The sequence below is a fragment of the Leptinotarsa decemlineata genome, unplaced genomic scaffold (genome assembly GCF_025532065.1).
Source record: "Leptinotarsa decemlineata unplaced genomic scaffold, Ldec_3_MD MMD2_tig00026374_RagTag_RagTag, whole genome shotgun sequence".
Taxonomy (NCBI): Eukaryota; Metazoa; Arthropoda; class Insecta; order Coleoptera; family Chrysomelidae; genus Leptinotarsa; species Leptinotarsa decemlineata.
Genome location: NW_027412710.1, coordinates 977,889 through 1,004,968, shown reverse-complemented (window position 1 = coordinate 1,004,968; position 27,080 = coordinate 977,889). Strand labels below are relative to the sequence as shown.

Here is a 27,080-nt window from a genome sequence, read left to right as displayed (position 1 = left end):
TTGTTATCAAATATCGCAAAAACATCATCCACATAATCAGCCATACTCTGATTTTTCTTTAGTTTCCATTTCAAACTTGGTCATGAATAGGTTGCCCTCCTGTTATTCATAAAAGCAACCTTCTACCTGGATTGGTTTTGTTTCATAGACAAATTAGTAAAAGAAAAGAATTCATCAATTACTCATTTATTGAAAATATTTTTCCTTGGTAATTCCGGTATTGTAAGGTCTGTGGAATTGGGACGCTAGGAAATAAAGAACTAACATCAAAGGAAACCAAAATCTCTTCCAGAACGATGTTTTTTATATCTTGTTTGAACTCTAAGTAGTGTTTTATACTGAAACCTGGTTTCGCAATAGGCAATCTTTCAAATCCCCTAGTCAGCCACTTCGCTATTTGGTAGGTAGTAACTAGATCCAATAGCTGATACGATGGGGCGCATTGATTTTCCCGATTTGTGGATTTTTAGAAGGCAATAAAGTTTCACACCGTTGGATTGGATACTTGTAAGTTCCGTTTCAATTGATGGGTAAGTATGTTGTCGCATTTCTTGAGAACGTCTTTTACGTTCGCAATCATCGTTGGTAACAGATTCCTGGAAAATTTCGCATACGGTCCGTTGGTAAAGAGAGTATTGACCCTTTCGTAGTAGTCCGATTTATCCAGAATTACCACTTTGTTACCTTTGTTGGCTTTCAAATGAAAAACGTCTTTGTCTTTCAATCTCCTGATAAGTTCCTTTTAGTGTTTATTATCATTCATTGAATGTTTCGGTTTATCTGCTATTATTTTTCTGGAAATTTGATTTCTGACTTTCTCTCGAATCAGTTCCTTCGAGCTGACTGTCTCTCTGACCAGTCCCTTCGAGGAATCAGCAATGATATCCTCAAGGCATTTATTGGAAGACAGGATGCCAAATTTCAAACCATTTTTCAGAAGGTTGATTTTTTTCTTATCACACGATTGTGATGAATGATTTTCCACAATGTTCATGACTTTCGGAGTGGCTCCTTTTGGTTTATTCTTGGATATAAAGGATTCGAGTTTCTTATTCAGAGTACACATTTTCCTGATGTATTTTGTTTCAATCATTCGAAACATCCCTCTCTGAAAGTCATTCCATTGTGGGTAATCATTTTCGTCTAATCTATAAGTTAGTTTTTTAAATAGACTAAAGCTACTTAATTCTAAGAGACTACGGTTAGTGTACAGATGATAGATTTCCAAACCAAGCCATTGCTCTCTGGCGAATATCTGAAGTTTATCAGCAACTGCAGATTCAATAGGAATATTTACGTGAACAAATTTTGGAAAAATAGAATATCTTTTACAGCTCTTTAGAAACGAAATATCTTCTTGAATTAGCCCAATTCTTGTTCAGTTCGTACGATACAATAAATTGGTTAAGGCTTTCTCGGCCGAGATTTTCAGTGTTAAGATCTTCATTCGGGTTTGAAGGCCGCCGTAGTTTGGAACTGCATCCTGACGTTTCGCCAGCACGAGTGGCTGGCTTCTTCAGAGATTTATTCATCTTGATGGTTCACCGATGACTATAGTCCGTTCATAATTTGTCGATAGCACAAAATGAGGGCCCAAGTCATAAAACGGTCGTAAAACTCGTAAAATCATAGGCGGAGGTTCCTGAGGTGTTTATTCATTAAATATAAAGCTTCAGTTTATATTCGAAACTTGCCTTGAAAGGGTGAAGTTGTTACGAACGAAAATAATTTTTGGTTTAGTACATTTTTTAATCGCATTTAATTTACGGCTCGTTGGTGTTTCGGCGTCTACGGCAGTAATTAACGTCTCTAATATTTATTTTGCGAATTTTGTGCAGTGCGTGAGTAACTTTTTTTCATATTCCTACAAACATATACGTACCTTTCGTTCCTGCTTGTTTTGTTTGATTGCTTGCGATGGCTTCATCAACATCATCAAGTTTTACACCGGTACTGTTGCGTACAGTCAGTAAGTCTGTCTATTCACCAAGTGAGAAGACTATTGTTTTGAACGTTCACGATGCTCTGGTTTCTCAGAATCCCACAAACATTGTTCAGAACATAATCAAGAGTTGTGCCAACATGACGGGCGTAGGGGAGTCAACAATATATAGGTTCCTATCAGAAAGAAAAAAAAAGGTATAGCTAACCCAAATACAAACGAATACTTAAAGAGGGGGAGAAAACCTATTGAAATTGATGAATTTGCCAAAAATGGTATTCGAAGGAAAATTCACGAATTTTTTTACAAAAAAGAAATACCCAACTTAAACAAAATTTTACAAGAAGTTAGAGACGACCCGGATTTGCCTCATGTCGGACGAACCAAATTGTGGCAAGTTTTAAAAGAATTAAATTTCCGGTGGGAGAAATCAGACCGAAAATCACTTTTGATTGACCGAGAAGAGATAATATGTTGGAGAAGAAAGTATCTAAGATCTATACGAAAATTTCGGGCTGAAGGAAGGCCAATTTACTATCAGGACGAAACGTGTATAAATGCAGGTCATACTCTCACAAAAATTTGGACAGATAAAAATATATCAAGCTCCAGGCAAGCCTTTATGGAAGGTTGGTCTACTGGTATTTCCCCACCCTCTGGTAAAGGCAGTAGATTAATAGTTTCTCACATTGGCAGTGAAAAAGGATTTGCTAAGCATGCTTTGTTGGAATTTGAATCCAAAAGCACAAAAGACTATCACGAGGAGATGACAGCTGATGTTTTCGAAGAGTATTTTGAGCAGATGATTGAACATATACCACCAAACTCAATTATAGTATTAGATAATGCATCTTATTATTCACGACTAGTTGAAAGACTTCCAACGACTGCGTGGAAGAAACAAGATATCATTGACTGGCTGCGGAATAAGTCCCTGCCTTACGAAGATGGAATGGTTAAAGCAGAACTTTTAAAAATTGCCCGGCAACACAAATCTAAGTTCAAGAAATACGTAGTTGACAAAATGGCGGAAAGACGAAACATCACAGTCCTTTGAATTCCACCCTACCACTGCGAATTAAATCCAATTGAACTCATTTGGGCACAAATGAAAAGCTATGTGGATAGAAAAAATACGTCATATAAAATACAAGCTGTACGTGAATTGTTATATGAGTCTTTACAACAAAATTGGCGAGATGCAGTAAGACATGCAATAGAAGAAGAACAAAAAATGTGGGATCTTGACAATATAATTGATGCGACTGTAGAGACACAACCGCTAATTATTAACCTGCAAGACGACTCGGATTCCGAAGATGATCCTGTTTATTCTGAATTTGAATAGTTTTGTAAGTAATCGTAGTTTATATCATTTAAAAATAGGTATTAATTAAATAAATGTATCTTTTACAAATTGCAAGTAACTTATTATTTTTGAATAAAATAAAGAAATTTTTTTAAAATAAAAATACAGTTTACAGTACCTACAGCTTAAGAATATTAATATATTTATTTATTTAAAGTAACTAATGTTTTAATCATATACTCTACGACACTGGTCACTCATTTCCATTCAAAATACCTACATAATCGGATTAAAAGTTTTATAGCTGTATTGTATTTCTTCAGATACAAGGTGGGTCAGTCGAAAACATCTTAAACTGCCAGTTTTAGTTTGGTTTTTGTTATTATATCATATTAGCTGTCCTCTCTGTATTTCAGTTCTCTAATGAGGGTCAAACTTGCAGTGAGCTATCAACAAATTATGAACTGACTATAGTGATTTCTAGTTCGTAAGTTGTATTTATGTTCACTCAGGTAGCCCACCTTTCTTGTTGATGCGTTGCTATTGACCGAAGTGTTATTACCTGTTGATGACGTTACATTGCATTGTACTGCCCCCCATGCCTCCTTCCGGGTTGAGTTTCGTTGGCCTTGGGTGTTTGTCCCTTTCTCGGAACCTGGGGTCATCCATGTTCAACGCATCGTGTAGATCGCGTAGCGCTGGGTTGTTGTGCGATCTGATTCTATCGAACACGCTTTCTGCGTGTTCTCTCATAAACACGTTCACATATTGTGTGTCTAGGTCTGAGTCTCTGTATATAAACCTATTGAGGATGTAGTACGGTGCGTTCACGGCGGCCCTTACGCTCGCGTTCATGAACGACTGTATCCTCTTCCTGAATATCTGTGCGCAATGGCCCCAGGCAGTGCATGCGTACAGTATTATGAGCATGAGAAAGGTTTTGATCAGCAGCAACTTCACTTTCAACCCCATGTTGCTTCTGCGTCCTATGATTGGTGCCAGTCGTTGTCTGGCGTGTCTGGCCATTCCGATTCTCTGCCGTACATGAGACTGAAATGTTAATCTCCTGTCTAAGGTGACCCCCAGGTATCTTGCTTTGTTGGTCCACGGAATCTCTTGTCCGTTGAAGATGACGTTGCCTTCCGGTTGTACGAACCTGCGGGTGAACAGTATCGCCTGACTCTTGTCAGGGTTCATACTGATCTTCCACAGGTTGGCCCACTCCTCTAATCTGTTCGCCTGTTGTTGCAAGTACCTTGTGAGATATACTTGGCTCGTGGATCTCGCCAGCAGAGCCATTGGTTTTGAATATCCGAAATCGCTCATTTTGGCCAGTAGTCCGTCATGCCAAACTCTGTCGAACACTTTGGAGACGTCTAAGAAGATAGCTCCGGTGTTGTGTCCTTTTCTGCCGAGGTTGAAGCCCTCAGGACTTGAAGCTCTGTCGAGTGTTCCGAACTAAAACCGAATTGCTCTCTTCAAGGGTCTCTTCAAGATGACACGCTCCGCGACTTTGCTTATGGAAGGAAGTAAGCTAAATGACTTGTGATTGTCTGGAAACAGGTGGTTCTTCTTGGGCTTCGGGATGTGGATAACCGTTGCCTATTTGAACGGTTTCGGGAAATGCTGCAATCTGAGTATAGCGTTTATGATTTTGGTTATGGCTGCTATACCCTTGCGCGGTAGTCCTTTCAGTGCCCGGTTTGTTATGTTGTCGGGGCCTGGTGCTTTCCGAGTAGATAGACGTCTTAGGATGTCTTTCACTTCCTCGGGAGATGTCGGGGACAGGGGTTGCGCGTTGTCCGTTTTGTGTCTTAGTCTTCGTACCATTCTTTCCACCTGTCTCTCTATTTCGTTTACCTCGTCCGTGAACGGGACGTCGTTCTCTCTGAACTGCCTTGTCCGCGAATGCTTCCACCTTCTCCTGGTCAGTGTAGACCATGTAGGCATGGCTATCGCGATCCGTTCTTGAGTACTTTCTGCATTCTCCTTGCAGAATGGTCTTCTTCAGTGTTCAGTTCTTCTAGACGGGTAGTCCATTGTCTCTCTCGGATAGCTTTCAGTTCTTCTTTCGGTATCCTGTTGGCTCTTTGCATGCACCTTCTGTCCATAGGCGCGCGAGTCCTTTGGTATCGTCTTCTCAGGCGTCTTCTTATCCTGATCAGTTCCATCGTTTCTGGTGGGAGCTAATCTTGGAAGTTGAAGCGTGGGGCTGGGACTTTCCGTGCGCTCCTAGTACTGTTGCCATCATAGCATCTTTTATTATGGGATTCCAAATCCAGTCCAAATCCCGCCTTTCAATTTGATGCGTTGCTATTGGCCGAAGTGTTATTACCTGTTAATGTTAATGACGTTAATGACAATGTTAATGATGTTAATGACGTTACATTGCATTGCATCCACCTTAACATCTTTTAGTATGAGATTCCAAATCCGGTTAAGCGTTATCGCCTTCTCAGTTCTATCCACCAATATACGAAGATCTTTGGAAAGATTTTCAAGAAACTAGGTAAAAAGGTGGTATTCGGAACAAGTTATATACTACAGAGCCTTCTAGGAAATCCAAAGGGCAAAGTCGAGAATTCGGAAAAGTCTGGAATATACGAAATTAAATATAAGGACTGGGATGCATAATATCATCAACAGACCAAAACATCTACAAAAATAAGATATAAGGAATACTAACCACCCCTAAAATATGGAAGGTCACAAAAATCAGCAGTCTCCCATCATATTTTGCAACAAAATCATTCCATAGACTTTAGTTCATCAGGATTAATTTCACTAGCTCGGACTTCCATTGTCTACTATATAAAATGATTTGAAATCCCTGAAACAAACACAGCGGGGGGAAACCAGCAAATCAAGAATAGCAGACCATGTTTGGACTCATCAACACATCGAGTAGTCCCAAGCTGAGATCTTGCACAGAGAGGAACATTGGTTTAGGAAAAAATTCAAGGAAGCCGCATACATGTTGTCCAACAACGTATTCAGCCTAGCCAGCGTAGAAATACGCAACATATGGAAACCCATCATCAAGCGAAAAATGGCCAACTCCCGCCAAAACGGTCATCTCCCACGGAACCAGTAAAGCGGAAAATGAAAAGCGGGGATAAGTGAAAATACTCGAACGACCTATAAATAGTCATCTCTCGGAGGAATCAGTCCAGTCATCACCCGAAGACGATTGTAGATACTAACAATCGAAACGTCGTGAACTAACATGACTTGGAATCTCTCCACTTTTTAATTTTATTTTCTTTTTTCATTTCTTTATTTTTATTTATTCAAATGTTCTATTTTTACTTGTATTTTATTTTACTATTATTTCATTTCAGGTTCATTTTGCTCAATATAATTGTTATTTTCAGCTATTCATTTTTAATACTTCTTTTTTAGTTGTTTCAGGGATTTCAAATCATTTTTATATAGTAGACAATGGAAGTCCGAACCAGTGAAATTCATCATGAAACATTGTCAATCACCTTCAAACAAACTAATATTCCATTCATTTATATGATTCGTTGTAAGAACAATACATAGACTCACAAACATAACATGAGTTTTTGACGTTTTTTACAGGTATGCAATTATCTTTCATTCAACCTCCACTACATCCATCGAAGTTATCAACAACTGTTCAACCAATATTGACAACAACAGTTCCAACAATAGAGAAACGTTTACCATGGCTGATAGGAATTTTAGATGCCAATAAATCGATGAATATATCTGGAGGTAATTTACATTTACTGAGTGTATTCGTTTGAGTTGAAATAGTATCCCAAAGTTACGAGTCACTTGCATCTTTCAGATAATAAGCGTTCTATTAAATGAGAATGCAACCATAACGCCATCACAAAAAACTGCAAATAAGACCTACATACAGAGTGGTCCAACGAAAAGTATGCACCTTGCTTTTCTCCTTTTTTTTGTATCTTAACGCAAAAATGCTCGGACAAGTCAATTTTGCTTTTGAGGGGGACACATTTTAGATGTATCTTTCTATCTGTACCTTCAACCCCCTAGCGAGGATGAGTAACAACCCTAAAATTGCAAATGGAAAGTGGGGTCAAGTGATATATCATTTGAAAGGGCACAAAATTATCTTTCCAATGATACCTAATTTGTTGTATTTCACTCAAACATGTAGGTATTATGAAGAAAAACAACTACAACCCAGTACTTTGGAATGTGTAATTGACTTAGTAGAATCCTACTTCAGCAAGTGCTGAAAATGTGACCCATTTGCTTCCATATAATGATACAGATTTTGTTCAAATCTATTCCTAACATTCTGTAGCATATCAGGTGTTATACTTCTGCACTCTGTAATTCGTTGGCAAAGACCTTCTATGGACTCGGGCTGCGTAGCAAAACATTTATTTTTCAAGTGTCCCCAAAGGAAAAAGTCTAAAGGCGATAAATCAGGTGACCTGGCAGATCATTCGATGGGACCTCTCCTTCCAATCCACCGTCCAGGAAACCGGTAATTTTAAAACTCTCTTACCGGAGCAACATAGTGAGGAGGTACTCCATCTTGCTGGAAATGAAGCCTATCATCATTATGATTTTGGTCATTTTCAATTATTTCTGTTATGAGAGGATCAATTGTATCTTCAAGTATGTTCAGGTAGACCTCACCAATCAAATTCCCAGGAATAAACAGTGGCCCTACGGTATGACTTCCTAATATGCCACACCAGACATTGATTTTTTGAGGGTACTGGGTATGGACCTCTCGGAATAAGTGTGGGTTACTGTCATCCCAGTAACGGCAATCATGCCTATTCACAGCTCCATTAAAAAAAATGTACTCTCATCGGGAAAGCACGTGTTGAATGATAGGTGCGGATCATCAATTAGTAGCTGGCTCAGTTGTTCACAAATTTGCAGCCTTCTATCAGGATCATCTTCATTGAGTTCCTGTACTAATTTAATTTTGTACGGATGAAATTTATAGGCTTTTAATATCCGTATTATGGACGAACGGGAGACACCTGAGGCTGCAGCAAGCTGACGGGTACTTTGAGTATGATCCAATTCAACATGTCCCAAAACAGCGACTTCCACTGCTTCATTTCTGATCGGTTTCCGTGGCTGGTGTTTTGGCAACATACGAATCATTCACATTTTTCCCGGGATGACTGTTATTAAAGAGGTGAGCAGTAAGTCTAGCACAACTATCATGTTGATGATGAAGTTTAACAATTTCAACTCGTTCAGGAATGGAATAAACCATTTTTACAGTAAAGTTGAAATAATTTCAAAAGCAACCGAACTGAATCAATGAACGTTTGCCTAAATTATTTTTGTACACTTATCTGCTGTTGTTATTTGAACCAAAAAACGCATGATAGAAATTGAGGAATGTAGTAGTAATAAAAATGCCGTTTTTTCCGCATTTTCATTAACACCAAAAATATCGAGTAAATGTTCTTGCTTTTTTTATAACTATTCAAGTAAATACAACAAATTAGGTATCATTGGAAAGATAATTTCGTGCCCTTGCAAATGATACATCACTCGACCCCACTTTCCATTTAAAATTTTAGGGTTGTTACTCACCCTCGCTAGGGGGTTGAAGGCACAGGTAGAAAAATACATCTAAAATGTGTCCCCCTCAAAAGCAAAATGGACCTGTCCGAGCATTTTTGCGTTAAGTTACAAAAAAAGGAGAAAAGCAAGGTGCATACTTTTCGTTGGACCACTCGATATATCCCAAAGTAATTATTGAGTTTCGTAGAGAAAAGGTTTTATATTTAGTGTTTTCAAATAAAACTCTCCTCGAAACTACTCTTATAATGCCACAAAAGAGTGAACTTGAACTACTTGAACTCTGCCGAAGAAGTAAAAGAACAATCATTCAAAGACCCTGGTTCCTTGAAACTATCAACAGAAAGTTTGTCGAGAGAAATTGCAATTCGTTTCATTTGTAACAAAAAAGTAAATGAGATACAAATAATGTCGTGAATAACAAAACGGGAAAATGAATCACCTATATTTAGTATTTTCGAAGACACAAGTTATCAAGAAGCTACATTGATGGATGTGATCAGAACTGTTCAATAAAATTTTCAAACGAGTGAGCCAAAAACTTGTGGCCTAGAAAAATCTATTGGATAAAAACCAGTCCATTGGAAATCAAAATGTTCAATAGTTCAAGCCGTGTATCTGATTCAAATGCATCTTCATCAAACTTGATCAAACAATGAATGCAGAGGGCACACTTCATTAGCAAGCGATAACTAGAAGAAGTTAACATTTTGCTGAAAGCAGAAAACCATTTAGTGTTCCATATCATACCATTTTGTTTTTCGGCGTATCTTATCCAAATTAATAATACAGTGCATTCCGTTTACAACCAGCCACACTGAATACCTTTTGGAACAATGATTTGCAGGAAAAATTAACAAACATCCCAACAATAGTATACAGGGCGACTCATTTTGACATATTCACATTTGATCTAACTTTCGCCATTTTTTTTAATGGATCAGTTGTTTTGCATTATCAAATGTTCCACGATGAAAATATTTCAACAAAGAAGAATACATTATGGTCTGAAGCTCATAGTTTGGAAGCTAAAAATTAGTTGAGTTGACAACAAGCCACCCTAAATGAACTTCTGTACAATCTGTTACCTCGGTTTCATAGGTGTTTTTGTGAAGTATACTTCAAATAAGTCTTATTTTTCCTAGTTAAGTTTGAATTCGATATTCTTTTCATTTTGCATTTGTCTCATTCTACAATAACATTCTGTTTTTGTGAATTCTTGAGAAGCAATGATTTATACGCTTAGCGAACGAATTGAAAAAGTGGGTTTGTACTACCAGAATGGAAATAGTGCTAGAGCTGCTGCCCGTATGTTCAATGACAATGGTCCAGGAAGAAATGTACGACACAAATACGTTTCGAAATTATTGAACAGATTTATAGAAACTGGATCTGTTAACAATAAAAAGTATAACCGTTCAGGAATTGTCAACGATGAAGCTATTTGAACTGCGGTTTTGGGGCACGTTGCACTGATAGAAAATACGCAATCTCTTACTAAGTTACCTCGAGAATCAGGAATTAGTCGTTCAAATGTTTTAAGGAGCCTTCATAAGTAAAAATTTCATCCAATAATAATAATAATGAATAAGTCTTATTGTCCAAAGGAAAGTTCTTATCGACAAAGCTTTGGTGAACATTTTGAGAAAGAAAAAACATAGTCAAGTGCATGAAATCAGAATATAAGCTAGTAGATTGATAAAAATATCTAGAGTTCTACCATAAATATAAAAATAAAAATTTTGAAAGTCGCATTTTCTGAAAAACATTGGATTACAATATAAATGCAATATAAACAAAATCACTTAGTATCTATATGAATATATAAACATATATATGTATATCTATATATAATATATATATATATATATATATATATATATATATATATATATATATATATATATATATATATATATATATATATATATATATATATATATTTAAGAGCCACCGGTATACAGCTGTTTCAGCCTATTGGGCATCGTCAGTACCGGGCAGGTGGTCCTCGATTGAAGACAAAATGAGAAAAAGCAAGAAAGTACTTGATGAAAATAGCTGCGTAAACGCAAGCGAAACGTAAGTGGAACCACCTATTGGTGTGACACACAAGTCAACTTGCCAAGTTTTTATGTTAGTGTTGGTGGTTTGACCAATCAACCGACAACTGCGGTAGCAGAAATTTGGGAAGCTAACCTGGAATGACATCGGAAAACGAATCCACATGTTTCTATAAATTATATGAAATCAGCAGTCAAGCTGCTGGAAAATAATTCCATGAAAATCAAAAAATAAATAAATAAGTACTCTTTGATCATTTCCATATTGATTTCAATTTAAGAGCCACCGGTATACAGCTGTTTCAGCCTATTGGGCATCGTCAGTACCGGGCAGGCGGTCCTCGATTGAAGACAAAATGAGAAAAAAACCAAGAAAGTACTTGATAAAAATAGCTGCGTAAACGCAACCTCGTTAAAGAGAAGGAAATTTCCGATAAAAAAGTCCCGACTCCCAAAACTTTATCTCTATTATTCATAATTTTGATTTGACGTTGAAAATAGTGTTTCGCGTGGCTGTTACGGCATGCGCGCGCTGCCGCTAAAGAGAGTTTATCAAAATAAATAATTTTTTCATAACATAAAATGACATTTTAAAAATTTGAAAAAAAGTCTTATATCTTCTTTACATTAGGATGAATTAAGTCCCGTAGGACTCAAAAAGTTATTCAATTGTTAACTAACAAATTTTTTCCCAATCTTCATTGGCATAAATAATGGGATAAAAGGTATAAGTAATTGGTCTATGAATTTCAAACTTCATGGAACCCTTTTGATATATATATATATATATATATATATATATATATATATATATATATATATATATATATATATATATATATATACTTCATACGATCCTGTGATAAAAGTTCATAAAACAATCATTAATTTGTTAATTATGATTTTTTATAACTATTGCAAAATGACATATGAAAATTGTTGATGAATTTTTTTATTCAATTGATATTCAGCTATGTCTGTTTTCACATTGAACAATGGCAGTTACTATCATTGTTTACTAATTTGTCTATTGAATTGTTTTTAACAATAAGAGAGATTCAATATTTTTGAAAATTTTTTTTTGCTATTCTGTCGTTTAGAGATAATTTATGATTGAGAAAAAAATTCTCCTAATTTTAATTTTCAATTGTTCAAAATCGATTTTTTATATTTCGATTGTTTAAATAATTAGTTAACAAATGATTTTGCTTTTGAAAATCATAATTTACACTTTTAAATAGTTTGACATTTTTTTTTATATCTTTCATTCAATTTTTCATTAGTTTAACAATTTGTTATGAACAAATATTGACCAACGTTATATTTTTTCTCTGAAGCAGAAAATTTATGAAAACACCTATATATAAAAAAGTGCTATAAATTTTTTTCAATACCGTATCGTTCAATATTATAAAGTATTATAATAATTGTTGATTATTATACTTTATTTTCTTATTTATTATAATACTTTCTATTATCATATGATACGGTATTTGAAAAAAATGATGTCACTTTTTTATATATAGCTGTTTTTATAATTTTTTTCTGCTTCAGAAAAAAAACATTGGTCAATATTTGTTTAATACAAATTGTTAAACTAATAAACAATCAAATAATGAATAATGTTTTTGCCATACTATTCAAAAGTATAAATTATGATTTTTGAAAGCAAAATTATGTCTCAACTAATTATTTAAACAATCAAAAATTTCGGGAGTCGAAACTTTTTTATGGGAAATTTCCTCCTCTTTAACGAGCTTTTTTCAAAATTGCTTAAATATCAATATTTTTTGAGTTAATAACGAAAAACTAAATACCATTTTTTTAAATCTTATTTTGTTAATAACAATTGAAATTTTTTACCTGCACCAAAATCCTTCAAAAATATTTTCTATAGGTGATTCCGAATCGAATGAACTATCGCTCATATTTTTAGGACCTTCATCTCTATTCTTCATGATTTTGAACTTGATGATTAGACTATCTTTCGTGATTAACCTTCTTTCCCTAGCTAGTCGTGGGACTTTTATGAACAGAGTAACCTTAAAAATTCTTTCTGACGCTGAGTCTACAGAGGAGATGATTGTCGAGCTTACGACTCCAACTGACCTCCCTATAAATTTAGATCAGCAGCGAGAGCTTTTAAACTCTCCAACTCCTGATCCAATAACTGAACCTAATAGGAGGTTTGGTGGTGCAGCCATGAAACGACTGAGTCATTTCCTCAAGAGTGGGGTACCTGACGAAACCGCCTTGCACCAAATTCTTGAGCGGCATGCGCAGAATCTGTCTCAAGTGGAGGAGCAAACCCCCAATGAGCAGGTTAGCCAACATTTGCGCTTAAGTGATGATTCAGCAAAACCAGAGGCAAAAAAGCCCTGCACGGTTGAAACTAAGGCATCGTCAGGTGTAGCTTACGTGCAAAAACCCTCATATGGGAAGGTTGTTGCGGTTGTCGAGGTGGGAATCTTGCACCTTGACTATCCGACTACCTCATTAACGATGAAACAGCAGAGCATATACTTTGTGCCTGCCCCGCTGGAGACCGAATCAGGTTTTTAGAGCTCGGTAGATCCGTACTCTCACCATTTGACCTGAAAGACCACTCACCATACAAAATAATCGGCTTCGTTGAGAAGCTGGGTTTATTTGGTCGAGTGTGAAGAGGTGTGAAACACAATAAACCCTTGCGGGTTGCGATGGAGGGTCGAATAGACCCACTCACTTTGGATCTAACCTAACCTTACCTACCTACCTAACCTTACCTAACCTTTCTAAAGCATATGACTGTTTGGACAGATCTTTTCTGATGTATAAATTAGAGAAGTATGGAATTAGAGGAAACGCTTTGAAATGGGCTAGTTCATACCTGAATGGTCGAACTCAGAGAGTTTCCATTAAAAGTAAGGGAATGATTTATAAATCACAGATACTTCAATCAAATATTGGAATACCGCAACGTAGCATTTTCGGACCGATTCTATTTATAATCTTTACTAATGACTTATGCTCAATGAATACCAGAAATGATCAGTTCATAACAAGCTATGCTGATGATACAAATATATTGATTGGCGGTGAAATTTCCCAAAAATCATAGAAAATACTGAAAATCTCTTTAAAAAAACAAAAGAATGGTTTGATAGCAACAAATTAATTCTTAACGAATCAAAAACCCACACGGTATTGTTTCGCTCAAGACAGTTGCAGTTGGAATGTCCACCGACAATTAAAATAGTTACAAAAGACAGAGAAATAACATCAAAATCAAAGTTTCTTGGTTTATATATCAATGAATTTCTGACCTGGTCAGAACATATAGAAGATCTATGTATGAAACTCAATAGGGTGCTTTATGCTATAAGATCTCCCAACAAATATCTCCACCCAAACTCAATGAAAATAATATATCATTCCAGCTTCGAATCGGTGGCAAAGTACGGAATTTTGTTTTGGGGATGTAGTCATGATGTCCAAAAAAATTTTGTAATACAAAAAAGAACCTTACGGGTTATGTTAAACATGGCCTACATAGCATCATGTAGAGGGTGTTTTCGGAAAAATAATATAATGACAATTTTTGGCATATATATATATATATATATATATATATATATATATATATATATATATATATATATATATATATATATATATATCGAGATATATACAACAGTGTGACCCATTTAAAATGGAACCACCCCTGTAGAATGTGCATTTTTCAATCAATCTCAATTTTTTTTCATTGAAATATTAAGCATGACAAACTGTATCTTTACACTAACTTTCACAATTTTAGTTTCATTTCCAAGGCACTCTATGGTTTTTTTTGTTTGTCAAAAACGGCAAAAGTTTATTAGGCAATTTTTGTTTTCAAATTTGACTACACCACTGGATTCGTAGTCGTTATAAATCAAAACTGTCAAATTTTCATTAAAAAATATTTGTTAACAACGAAGTTACAACAACTTCAATTTTGGAAACAAAGTATTTCTTTGTAATTTTTATTCAGATTATAGACATATTTGAGATCTGACAACACTGTCATCACCAAGTAGAACACCAGTGAATTTGTACAGTGAAAATCCGAAGTCAACAGCTCAATGCGTTCTACAGTTATAACTCCTGAAAATATGGTAATGTGAGAGATTTGTGGTGCAAGCGTTTTGTAATAAAAATCTGACTACGCCACTGGATTTGTGGATAATATTCCCTTAAAATCATTCATTTGAGTGTAGGTTACGAGAAGTGTATTCTAGAATAACAGAAAATTAAAAATTCATTTTCAAGTTATGCAGTACTTAGTACATTCTTCCGCATAGCCGCTAAAATCAAATTGATTTAAAGCATGGAAATCATTTATTCAATAATAAAACAGAGAGCAGGACAAAAATTGTTCCCTGTAAATTCTTCATAACTCAGCTAAAACAATCTTTTAGAGGAGATATCAATAATTAGAGGAAGCTGAACTCATTATGCAAAGGTTTTATAATAAATCAACAGTAGGCTGTGATTTTGACAGTTAATCATAAATAAAATAATAGTTGTTAGTTACGTGCATTTAATAATGGCTTTGCAATTATCATTAGAAGAAAGAATTGAAATTGTGAGAATTTCTGGGGACAATTATCATAGTGAAAGAGAAGCAGCTAGGATATTTAATCACAGACATCCAAATCGACTTCCCATTGACAGAAGCACCGTCAGTAAAATTAACAAAACATTTAAAGAAACCGGTGCAGTCAGCAAACATATTTTGAAAAATAATCACCGAAGAAGAAATTTAAACGAAGGTGCTGTTTTAGATTATTTTAGAAACCACCCAAACAGAAGTTTACGAGTAGCCAGTTTGGATTTAAACTTACCGAGAGAGACTATTCGACGATGTCTTAAACAAAACAAAATGAGAGCATTTAAACCTAAATTTCTTCACTCTTTAAAGGCAGGTGATGAAGTGAAACGTATGGAATTTTGTTTGTGGGCACAAGGCGAGTACCTGAATACAAGAAATTTTTTAAACTGCATAATGTTTAGTGATGAAGCTTCTTTCAGCACCAATGGGGTAGTTTCATCGCAAAATGCTCGGTATTGGGCTACGGAAAATCCGCACTGGATCATAAATTGTAAAAGTCAATATTCCGAAAAAGTTAACGTTTGGTGTGGTATAGTACAAAATAGAATAATAGGTCCATATTTTTTTGATGGAAACATAAACGGGCAAAATTTTTTGGAATTTCTAAATAACCAATTATCGGACGAAATAGATGAAATGCCTCTTGCGGAACAAGTAAATTTATATTTTCAGCTCGACGGCTGTTCCGTGCACAATTCGAGGATTGTTAAAGAGTGGCTAAATAACCAGTTTCCAAATCATTGGATAGGACGAGGTAGTGACTTAATTGAATGGCCACCTAGATCGCCTGATCTAACAATATTAGACTTTTTTCTGTGGGGTATTCTGATACAAAAAGTATACAGAACAAGACCAACGAATCGAGCTGAACTCATGCAAAGGATACGACAAGCTTGTGCTGAAATTACAGTTCAACAAATAAGAAATAGTGTAAACAATATTCGGAAGAGATACGATAAATGTATTGAACTTAATGGAGGTTTGGTAGAAGCCACAAAAATTTGAATGTTTAGTTTTAAATCAATGTTTATTTTAGTATCAGTTTTTTCTTAATGGCAATTAATTGTTGAATAAATACTTTGAAACTTGTTTGTATACATTTTGTTTCCATCAGCTATAGAAGAAGGTAGAGTAAGTTCAGAATCTCATAAAATGTGATTTTCCAGGTGCGCTGTTACAAAAGTACTATTATTTATTATTGGGAAACTTCCAAAAAGCTTACAAGTATGACCATTAATACTTCAAGATTCTATCAAGATTTGGTAAAAGCGCAATTGGGAGATCCCATGACATGAGATTCTGAACTTGGTCTACTACTGCGTAACTTGAAAATGAACTTTTAATTTTCTGTTATTCAATTATTCAATTTTTATTTTAATTTTCACTTCTCGTAACCTACACTCAAATGCATGATTTTAAGGAAATATTATCCACAAATCCAGTGGCGTAGTCAGATTTTTTATTACAAAACGCTTGCACCACAAATCTCTCACATTACCATATTTTCAGGAGTTATAACTGTAGAACGCATTGAGCTGTTGACTTCGGATTTTCACTGTACAAATTCACTGGTGTTCTACTTGGTGATGACAGTGTTGTCAGATCTCAAATATGTCTATAATCTGAATAAAAATTACAAACAAATACTTTGTTACCAAAATTGAAGTTGTTGTAACTTCGTTGTTAACAAATATTTTTTAATTAAAATTTGACAGTTTTGATTTATAACGACTACGAATCCAGTGGTGTAGTCAAATTTGAAAACAAAAATTGCCTAATAAACTTTTGCCGTTTTTGACAAACAAAAAAAACCATAGAGTGCCTTGGAAATGAAACTAAAATTGTGAAAGTTAGTGTCAAGATACAGTTTTTCATGCTTAATATTTCAATAAAAAAATTGAGATTGATTGAAAAATGAACATTCTACAGGGGTGGTTCCATTTTAAATGGGTCACACTGTATATATATATATATATGAATGCTTAATATATTTTTTCAAAAATAAAGATACCTTTTGACCTATAATATTTCACACGGGCATGAAACAAGAACGAGAAATATCATGTATCCATTACACAGACTCTCTATAACAGAAAGTAGTCATGTGTATAAAATTTTTCAATGAATTGCCAGCTCGAATAAAATCAATCAATGGCATCAGCAAATTCAAGAAAGAAATTAAAAAAGTTATTATAGAAAATGAACCATATAATACTGGTGAATATTTTAATTGTAATTTTCCCAGCTGATAGGCAACTCTATATGTCTTCAATATATGTTTATGAATATTTTTGCAACATATTTTATGTCTACTTCATTATTTAATTTTTATTTTTAGATATTATATATACAAATGTTTAATGTTTTTCTCTGTGACGCCTTTTCATTCTATGTCTTCATTACTGCTTCAGCTGTATTAGTCTGCATTTTTTGAAATAAAGTATATTATTATTATTATTATTATTATTATATCTGTGATTCCACATCATCACAGTGTTCAGAAGGAACAAAATAAAAAAAACAATTTCTATTGAAGTAGTTATTAGTAGTTGTTTGTCAATTACATATCTAAACACCACTGTAAGTAATAGCAGGTTCGACTCACAGTTGGAGTTTACCGGCACAAACAAGTATTTTCACAGCCGAATTATACGCTATCCTACAAGCAACCTATTTCTGTCAATTCCATAATGAAATAAAATTTCTCATTTGTACGGACTCCTTAAGCTTACTACACGCACTAGAAAATTCATTTAATAAAGATCCACTAGTACAGACCATTTTGGCATCCATACACTGGACGAATAGGAATGGAAAACACATCGAATTTGCATGGACTCCTAGTCCCCAAGAAATCTCGGGCAATGAATTAGCAGAGCAGGCAGCCAAACGAGCTACCGAAATACCTGATGTTTGTGATAATATTCCTATTCGACCGGAAGACGTGAAATATTATTTTAAACAACAGAAGCAAAATTGAAAGAGGTGAAGCCATAAATCACACCCTGGAGACATTCTATTCCAAAGACACGAAGAGAACAAACTGTGATTACACGCTTGAGAATAGGTCATACCAACTTAACCAACATATTCATGCTCTCAGGAGAACAACAACCAATATGCCAACAATGTAGAAAGAGGCTAACAGTGAAACATATCTTGCTAAATTGTGTCCAATATGATGAAGCTAGACAACGATTTGAAATACCAAATTCTATGAAGGAATGTTTGAAAGATCATAATGAAAGTCTGGAGAGAATGATCAAATTTATGAAAGCTATTGGGCTATACTCAAAAATTTGAAGAAGAAATCAAATGTTGAACGAACTAATAGTAGAAGGCCAATGACCTCGTAGTCGACGCCTTTAAACAAACAAACAAACAAAAAAAAAACAAAAAAAAAATCGAGTACCTGAATTTTGTTTACCTGTAACAAGGTGAGTACGCTAATTTGGAAACCGGTGGAAATCGATCTGGTTTACTCAAATTAGGTACCGCAGGTAAACAAAATTCAAGTAGTCAACTAAGTTGAGTATCTCTGGTATTTTTTACAGTGGTGTTTAGACATATGAGGGGCAACATTATGAATGATTTACAGTTTATTGTATTAGTTTGAAAATGTCCTTATGGGACGGAACTGCAGTAACGTTAGTTACAGATAAAAGTGGCAAAAAACGTGTTTGATAATACAATAAGGTACTATAAAACATTTTTATCATTAAATTGCATTATCAATCAAAACCATCTCGAAAAGTTATTTTCCAATTGTAAAATTCAATTTCCAGACAAAATATTTCCACCGATGATGCTTTAATAACTTTAACTGAGAAGATACACAAGGCTTTAGAGAACTCCACACCCTCTCTCTGTCTATTCATTGATCTCTCAAAAGCCTTTGACACCGTGGATCATAAAAAACTTCTGAATACATTGGAAAATAACGGTATTAGGGGCAATTGCCTGAAACTGTTTGAAAGCTATTTACTCAATAGAGAACAGTCAGTAAGAATCGAAGGGATACAAAGCGAGCCGAGAAGAGTAGAATGTGGTGTGCCCCAAGGTACAATCTTAGGACCAACTTCATTCAATCTCTACATAAACGACCTATTCAAACTTAATACAGCTGGTACAATAATTGGATATGCAGATGATGCAGCCATTTTTTATGAGGAAAAGACCTGAAATAACCTCAAAAATGTAGTTGAAATTACTCACTGTTAATATGGAGAAAACCAATTTCTTACCCTTTAGTTGCAATTCAAACAATTCCTGCCCTTTTGACAATCTCCTTATCAAAAACCAAACATCAAACTTTACAATTCAAGCAGTTAGCGAAGTGAAATATTTAGGTGTTTATTTGGATAGGTACCTGAAATGGGATACTCATATCAAGTATGTCATCAAGAAACTTCAGACAATCCTATTCAGATTCAGATTTCTGAGGAAATATCTCCCCATCAAAGAATTAAAAAATCTTTATTATGCCCTGGTTGAAAGTCATTTTAAATATGGCATTGTAGCCTGGGGAGCTGCTCTACGTACCCATCTCAACCCGTTAGAAATCCTGCAAAGGAAAATACTTAAAAATATTAATGTTTAGAAACAATCGCTATTCCTCGGACGAACTATACAAGGAATGTCAAATAACGTACTCGTCAAATACAATTCCAACAAAAATCAAATAAAAGAACATCACAGTTACTATACAAGAAATTACAAGAAAATACCGTATCCTATCATACTGAAAAAGTCAATTTCACAAAGAGCATTTTCATACACATCAACCAAATTCTACAATATTATTCCTGATAAAATTAAAAACAGTAACCGCACTCCAATTTTCAAGAAGAATTTGAAATCGTTTATATTCGAAAAACAAAGACAATATGTGATAAATATATTAGAATAAAAAGTATACCAACCAATTATGCTATATTACCCTAGTCACATTATATAAATTTTATACAAATCTTATTATTATTTTTACATTCTGTCAACATATATTGGTTTATGTCCTTGTTTTATTTCTTTTTATATTATTTGTCTTGTGCCGTATTCTAGAAAATATACTCATTGTTACCATAAACAGGCACCCTGTGTTAAGTTTACACGAATCTTATTATTATTATTATTATTATTATTATTATTGTTTTATTTATATTCTCTGTCAACTCAAAACGTCATGTCTTTTCAAATTATTATTTTTTATTTTTATGTTACATTCTATTTGTCTTGTAGCGTACTCTATAAATTATACTCCTTGTTACACAATAACGAAACAAGTGCAATAGCGCTTATCGTTCAAGTCTTTATTTCCACTCTATCATGTAGTTCATTTATTTATATTCTGTACTCTTACGGTGAATAAAGTTTTTTATTATTATTATTATTATTTCCAGTGATACAGGGTAAAAAGTTTTCATTTGAAGTGAAAGGAGACCACTTGACCACTTTTCTTTTATTTGACAGTTCGACACACCCTATTCTCAGAATCGTATTTATTTTCGTATTTATTTCAATGAAACACTGAACTACATTCATTTCACAGGTACTTATGAACTTGGTGAACATGCTTCCGTTGCTGCAGGCCTCGATTGTCCCGAAACACCTTTGAATGGTACAATTTCGGGACAATGTACACTTCTGAAAGATTGTCATGAAGTATTTACTTATTTGACTGATTTCCAAACGTTCGAGAAATATTTCTGTCCTTTAGAAAGCAAGTAAGTAACATTTGCATTATCGGAAAGATATTTTTCGAAATAATCGTTTCTAAATGAATAATTCCACAAAGCCAGACTGTACTAATATTTACATTATGTCTTTGAATCAATAAGAATCACCTACAAAAGTCTATGAATTGTGCATGAGATATGAATATCTTGTGAATACAATGCGTTACATGCATATATATATATATATATATATATATATATATATATATATATATATATATATATATTTATATGCTCTCACTAGGAGTACCAAGTGTACTCTAGTGTATAATGTAAAATTTATGTTTGGTAAAATTATTATGAAAGATTAAATTTAAGATATATTATACAATGGAATTGTTTAAATTGATATTGTTTTTGTAAAAGCTTTTATCTAGAGTCAATAAGTAGGAATAAATTTCACTCAAGTGATTAATGTCTGTTTTTTTATTCATACAATTGTTATTTTCAAAAATGTAAGACATTTCTAGAAAGGACCTCTTAACTGAGGTTGATTCAGTGGCCAATACTTTCATTGCGTTATAATTCATAAGGTGGTCCAAATTATTCACATGGTCTGCTAAAGAGCATCTTTCTGGATGTAATCTACAGTCACTTTTGTGCGAAGTAATTCTAGCACCTAATGATCGTGAAGTTTGGCCAATATATATCCTGTCACATGATTGACAAGGAATACTATACACAACATTCACTTGGTTTATTAGAGGGACCTTGTCCTTGACTTTGCTATGGATTGATTTAATGGTAAGTACCGTTTTATTGGCTATTTTAATGTTAGGTAAATTTTGAAAAATCCTAGATAGTTTGGGAGTGATCTCCTTGATAAAAGGTAAGGATGTAAAAATGAATTGGGTTGGAGCATCACTAGTTATATTGTCATTGACAGGGAGGGTTAAATTGGAAGTTAAATTATAGTTTTCCAGAGATGTTGGTGTACTGAACAAAATATTATTTATCAAACGGATTGGATAAGAATTTTCTATGAAAAGATTAGCAAGAATTTTAAGATTTTTACTATGGAAGCTTATGTCAGAGATTTTTAGCACTCTATTTTTCAGTTGCTTGACCAAGTTCACTTTCATCGAATGTTTATGATACGATAGGTAGTTCATGTATCTACCTGAGCTGCAAGGTTTTCTGTACCAGTCAATTAAGACTTTGTTATCTGTTGTTCTGATGAACTTTGTATCCAGGAATGGTACTGACTGCAAGTTATCTTCTGTTTCTATCGTAAACTGAATGTATGGGTCGTAACTGTTGAGAGTGTCAAGAATCTCATTGATGCCATCATGAGGCAATGAAACTATGATATCATCTACATATTTTTTCAAAAAATGAGGTTTAAAGGATAATACTGGTAATACTGTGTCCAATACATCATCCATCACATATGTTGCTAATATTGGAGAAATAGATGCTCCCATGGGAGTTCCAAAGGTTTGCTTATAAAATTTGTTATTGAAGGAAAAGTATGTGCTGTTAAAAAGGAAGGTTAATAATTTGGAAAAGGTTTCTTCATCAATGTTACAATGATTACTTATGTTGCTCCAATTCTTATGGATTGATCTCAGACATGCTTCTAAATAGACGTTACTAAATAAGGAGACTACATCCAGACTAGCTATGATATAGTTTGGAGGTAAAGTAGTGTTATTAAATTTTTCTGTTACTTCAAATGAATCTTTTATATAGTAGTCATTGTCATATTCATATGCTTTGGTCAAAATACTAGTTAAAAGGGAGGCTAGAGCCTCAGTAGGCGCACCTATAGAGGCTACAATAGGTCTCACCGATAGTGTAGGTTTATGTATTTTGGGTAAAGCATAGAACCTCGGAGCGATACCATTATAGCAAGTAAGTTTCTTTTTTGTTATTTCATCAATATAGTTACTATTTTTAAGTTCTTTAATGAAGGTATTACATTTTCTTTGAATGGAGGTTGTTGGATCTTTATTTAATTCTGTATATGATGTATTATTTAGGATGATCTCATTTGACAAATTTATATACTGTTCTTTTTCCATAACCACTGTGATATTGCCTTTGTCTGAAGAAGTTAAGATTAAATTTGGGTTTTCTTTCAAAAATTTTTTTGACTTTAATAATAAATTTCGAAACACTGTTGTATGGTGAGATGTGTTATGGATATGATTGGTAATAACGTTGGAAGACCTTGCCATAGTGATATTTCTCTGAGACTGGTCTAGGATATTCGATGTAATATAATCTACATCAGCCAAAATCCTCTTGATAGAAATGTCCTTACCTACTAATGGTTCAATACTAAATTTGGGGCCTAATGCCAGAAACTTTGATACCTCATCAGGGATGGGTATGTTCGAAATGTTCTTAATCCATTTAGGATTTGATTTTAATTTTAAATCTAAATTTGTTTGTTTTAAACTATTAATTTTATTGATATTCTTTAATTTGACTCTATGGAAAATTTTGTTATATGCTTTAAGTTGTCTGCTCATGAAATTTTGAAAAATTAATTCACCTGTTTGTGATATTATATTACTCTTTAGTGACTCCAGAAGCTTTTCCAATTTTTGTATCAATTTATGATTTGACGAAATTTCTATATTCAAAAGTTTTATTCCTAACCTGTAATTTTGTTCTTTGAAGTTGGTGTACACTTCTTGTCTTTGTAAGAGGGATTCTATCGGTCTGGTAGTATTCGTGATGTGATTCGGGAGAATATTGAATTTTCTGCACTGTAATAGGAAACTTTTTCTATTAATCTCTTTGGCTAGTTTCATTTTAGTTTTGGACCATAGTTTCACGTCCTTCAATGTCATGTCTCCGTAAGTCATGTACCAATCCGTTGGAACGGATTGGTTCCGTTGGAACATGATTGGTACTTAATCCTAAATGGATTAAGAACATTTCGAACATACCCATCCCTGATGAGGTATCAAAGTTTCTGGCATTAGGCCCCAAATTTAGTATTGAACCATTAGTAGGTAAGGACATTTCTATCAAGAGGATTTTGGCTGATGTAGATTATATTACATCGAATATCCTAGACCAGTCTCAGAGAAATATCACTATGGCAAGGGCTTCCAACGTTATTACCAATCATATCCATAACACATCTCACCATACAACAGTGTTTCGAAATTTATTATTAAAGTCAAAAAAATTTTTGAAAGAAAACCCAAATTTAATCTTAACTTCTTCAGACAAAGGCAATATCACAGTGGTTATGGAAAAAGAACAGTATATAAATTTGTCAAATGAGATCATCCTAAATAATACATCATATACAGAATTAAATAAAGATCCAACAACCTCCATTCAAAGAAAATGTAATACCTTCATTAAAGAACTTAAAAATAGTAACTATATTGATGAAATAACAAAAAAGAAACTTACTTGCTATAATGGTATCGCTCCGAGGTTCTATGCTTTACCCAAAATACATAAACCTACACTATCGGTGAGACCTATTGTAGCCTCTATAGGTGCGCCTACTGAGGCTCTAGCCTCCCTTTTAACTAGTATTTTGACCAAAGCATATGAATATGACAATGACTACTATATAAAAGATTCATTTGAAGTAACAGAAAAATTTAATAACACTACTTTACCTCCAAACTATATCATAGCTAGTCTGGATGTAGTCTCCTTATTTAGTAACGTCTATTTAGAAGCATGTCTGAGATCAATCCATAAGAATTGGAGCAACATAAGTAATCATTGTAACATTGATGAAGAAACCTTTTCCAAATTATTAACCTTCCTTTTTAACAGCACATACTTTTCCTTCAATAACAAATTTTATAAGCAAACCTTTGGAACTCCCATGGGAGCATCTATTTCTCCAATATTAGCAACATATGTGATGGATGATGTATTGGACACAGTATTACCAGTATTATCCTTTAAACCTCATTTTTTGAAAAAATATGTAGATGATATCATAGTTTCATTGCCTCATGATGGCATCAATGAGATTCTTGACACTCTCAACAGTTACGACCCATACATTCAGTTTACGATAGAAACAGAAGATAACTTGCAGTCAGTACCATTCCTGGATACAAAGTTCATCAGAACAACAGATAACAAAGTCTTAATTGACTGGTACAGAAAACCTTGCAGCTCAGGTAGATACATGAACTACCTATCGTATCATAAACATTCGATGAAAGTGAACTTGGTCAAGCAACTGAAAAATAGAGTGCTAAAAATCTCTGACATAAGCTTCCATAGTAAAAATCTTAAAATTCTTGCTAATCTTTTCATAGAAAATTCTTATCCAATCCGTTTGATAAATAATATTTTGTTCAGTACACCAACATCTCTGGAAAACTATAATTTAACTTCCAATTTAACCCTCCCTGTCAATGACAATATAACTAGTGATGCTCCAACCCAATTCATTTTTACATCCTTACCTTTTATCAAGGAGATCACTCCCAAACTATCTAGGATTTTTCAAAATTTACCTAACATTAAAATAGCCAATAAAACGGTACTTACCATTAAATCAATCCATAGCAAAGTCAAGGACAAGGTCCCTCTAATAAACCAAGTGAATGTTGTGTATAGTATTCCTTGTCAATCATGTGACAGGATATATATTGGCCAAACTTCACGATCATTAGGTGCTAGAATTACTTCGCACAAAAGTGACTGTAGATTACATCCAGAAAGATGCTCTTTAGCAGACCATGTGAATAATTTGGACCACCTTATGAATTATAACGCAATGAAAGTATTGGCCACTGAATCAACCTCAGTTAAGAGGTCCTTTCTAGAAATGTCTTACATTTTTGAAAATAACAATTGTATGAATAAAAAAACAGACATTAATCACTTGAGTGAAATTTATTCCTACTTATTGACTCTAGATAAAAGCTTTTACAAATATATATATATATATATATATATATATATATATATATATATATATATATATATATATATATATTGCACGAAATTCGGTACCCGAATATTTTTGACGTGGGAAATCATTTCGTATTATTTTCCTAATTCTCACACCTTTTCCAAGTAAGAAAGGTACACTTACTCAACAACGCTGGAGGTGATCGTTTTCGAGATATTTACAATTTTCTATATCGATGCATATTATTTAGCTCCTAGAGCGTTAAGTGAAGTTGCTGAGAACATTACAAAAACTAAGTATGTGGTGGATCTCGTCAAAATAAACAACTTTTTCCTATAAAATGTTTAAGGAAGAATGATTCCTTTGCGAAATACAGATTGTTGAAATTTTTCAAAACAGTAGGTTTTTGTCATAAGTTTTTTTGCAATTTTAGTTATTTTCATCATACACAGTATATCAGTACAGACTTCTACTAAACTGAACATTATCGAACTGCTTATTCAATCCAAATTAAAAAAAATTGTCAGGTTTAATTATTCAATTAGAAAGTGCTACATTTCGGAGTTTGTAAAAAAAACAATCCGGAGAAGTACTATGGAAAATAAACATATAAAAATCGAACGAAACAACTATTACAACAACTGTTCAAAGTGACGACCCCCAACAGTAATTCAAGCTTCTGCTCTCCTCATCAAAGAATTCCGCACCCGTTGAAAAATGCCCGGAGTGTTTCTTATCGTTTCGCAGCAAGCTATGATGCGATCCCTCAACATTTCCTCGTTTTCAATAGGGCTAGCATAAACTAGTGATTTTAGGTGTCCCCAAACAAAATCGACAGGATTGAGGTCCGGTGACCTCGGGGGCCAATGCTCAGTGCCTCCTCTTCCTATCCATCGTTGGGGATATGCTACGTCTGAAAAAGTTCTTGCTATCACACTTAAATTAGCAGGAGCTCCATCGTGCATAAACCAAGAGTGATTTCGGAGA

The 27,080-nt window shown here is 34.1% G+C and overlaps 2 protein-coding genes and 1 long non-coding RNA gene across 7 annotated transcripts in view; 2 read left to right on the top strand and 1 right to left on the bottom strand.

The window, feature by feature from the left end:
* The window catches only part of LOC111504932 (pyrokinin-1 receptor), a 443,518-nt gene that overhangs the window by 205,925 nt on the left and 210,513 nt on the right, over positions 1-27,080 (bottom strand). The gene's annotated exons all lie outside the window — the stretch shown is intronic.
* Positions 1-27,080, top strand: part of LOC111510995 (inter-alpha-trypsin inhibitor heavy chain H4) — a 93,029-nt gene that overhangs the window by 64,593 nt on the left and 1,356 nt on the right. For all 4 annotated transcript variants that reach the window (XM_074185341.1, XM_074185339.1, XM_074185340.1 and 1 more), the window contains 2 exons: positions 6,837-6,992; positions 21,052-21,226. In XM_074185341.1, coding sequence (XP_074041442.1) covers positions 6,837-6,992; positions 21,052-21,226 — 331 coding nt within the window. The remainder of the gene's footprint in view (positions 1-6,836; positions 6,993-21,051; positions 21,227-27,080) is intronic.
* LOC141486792 (uncharacterized) lies at positions 21,236-26,170 on the top strand. The gene is made up of 2 exons (XR_012468054.1): positions 21,236-22,877; positions 23,995-26,170. It is a non-coding gene; the product is annotated as an uncharacterized lncRNA (long non-coding RNA).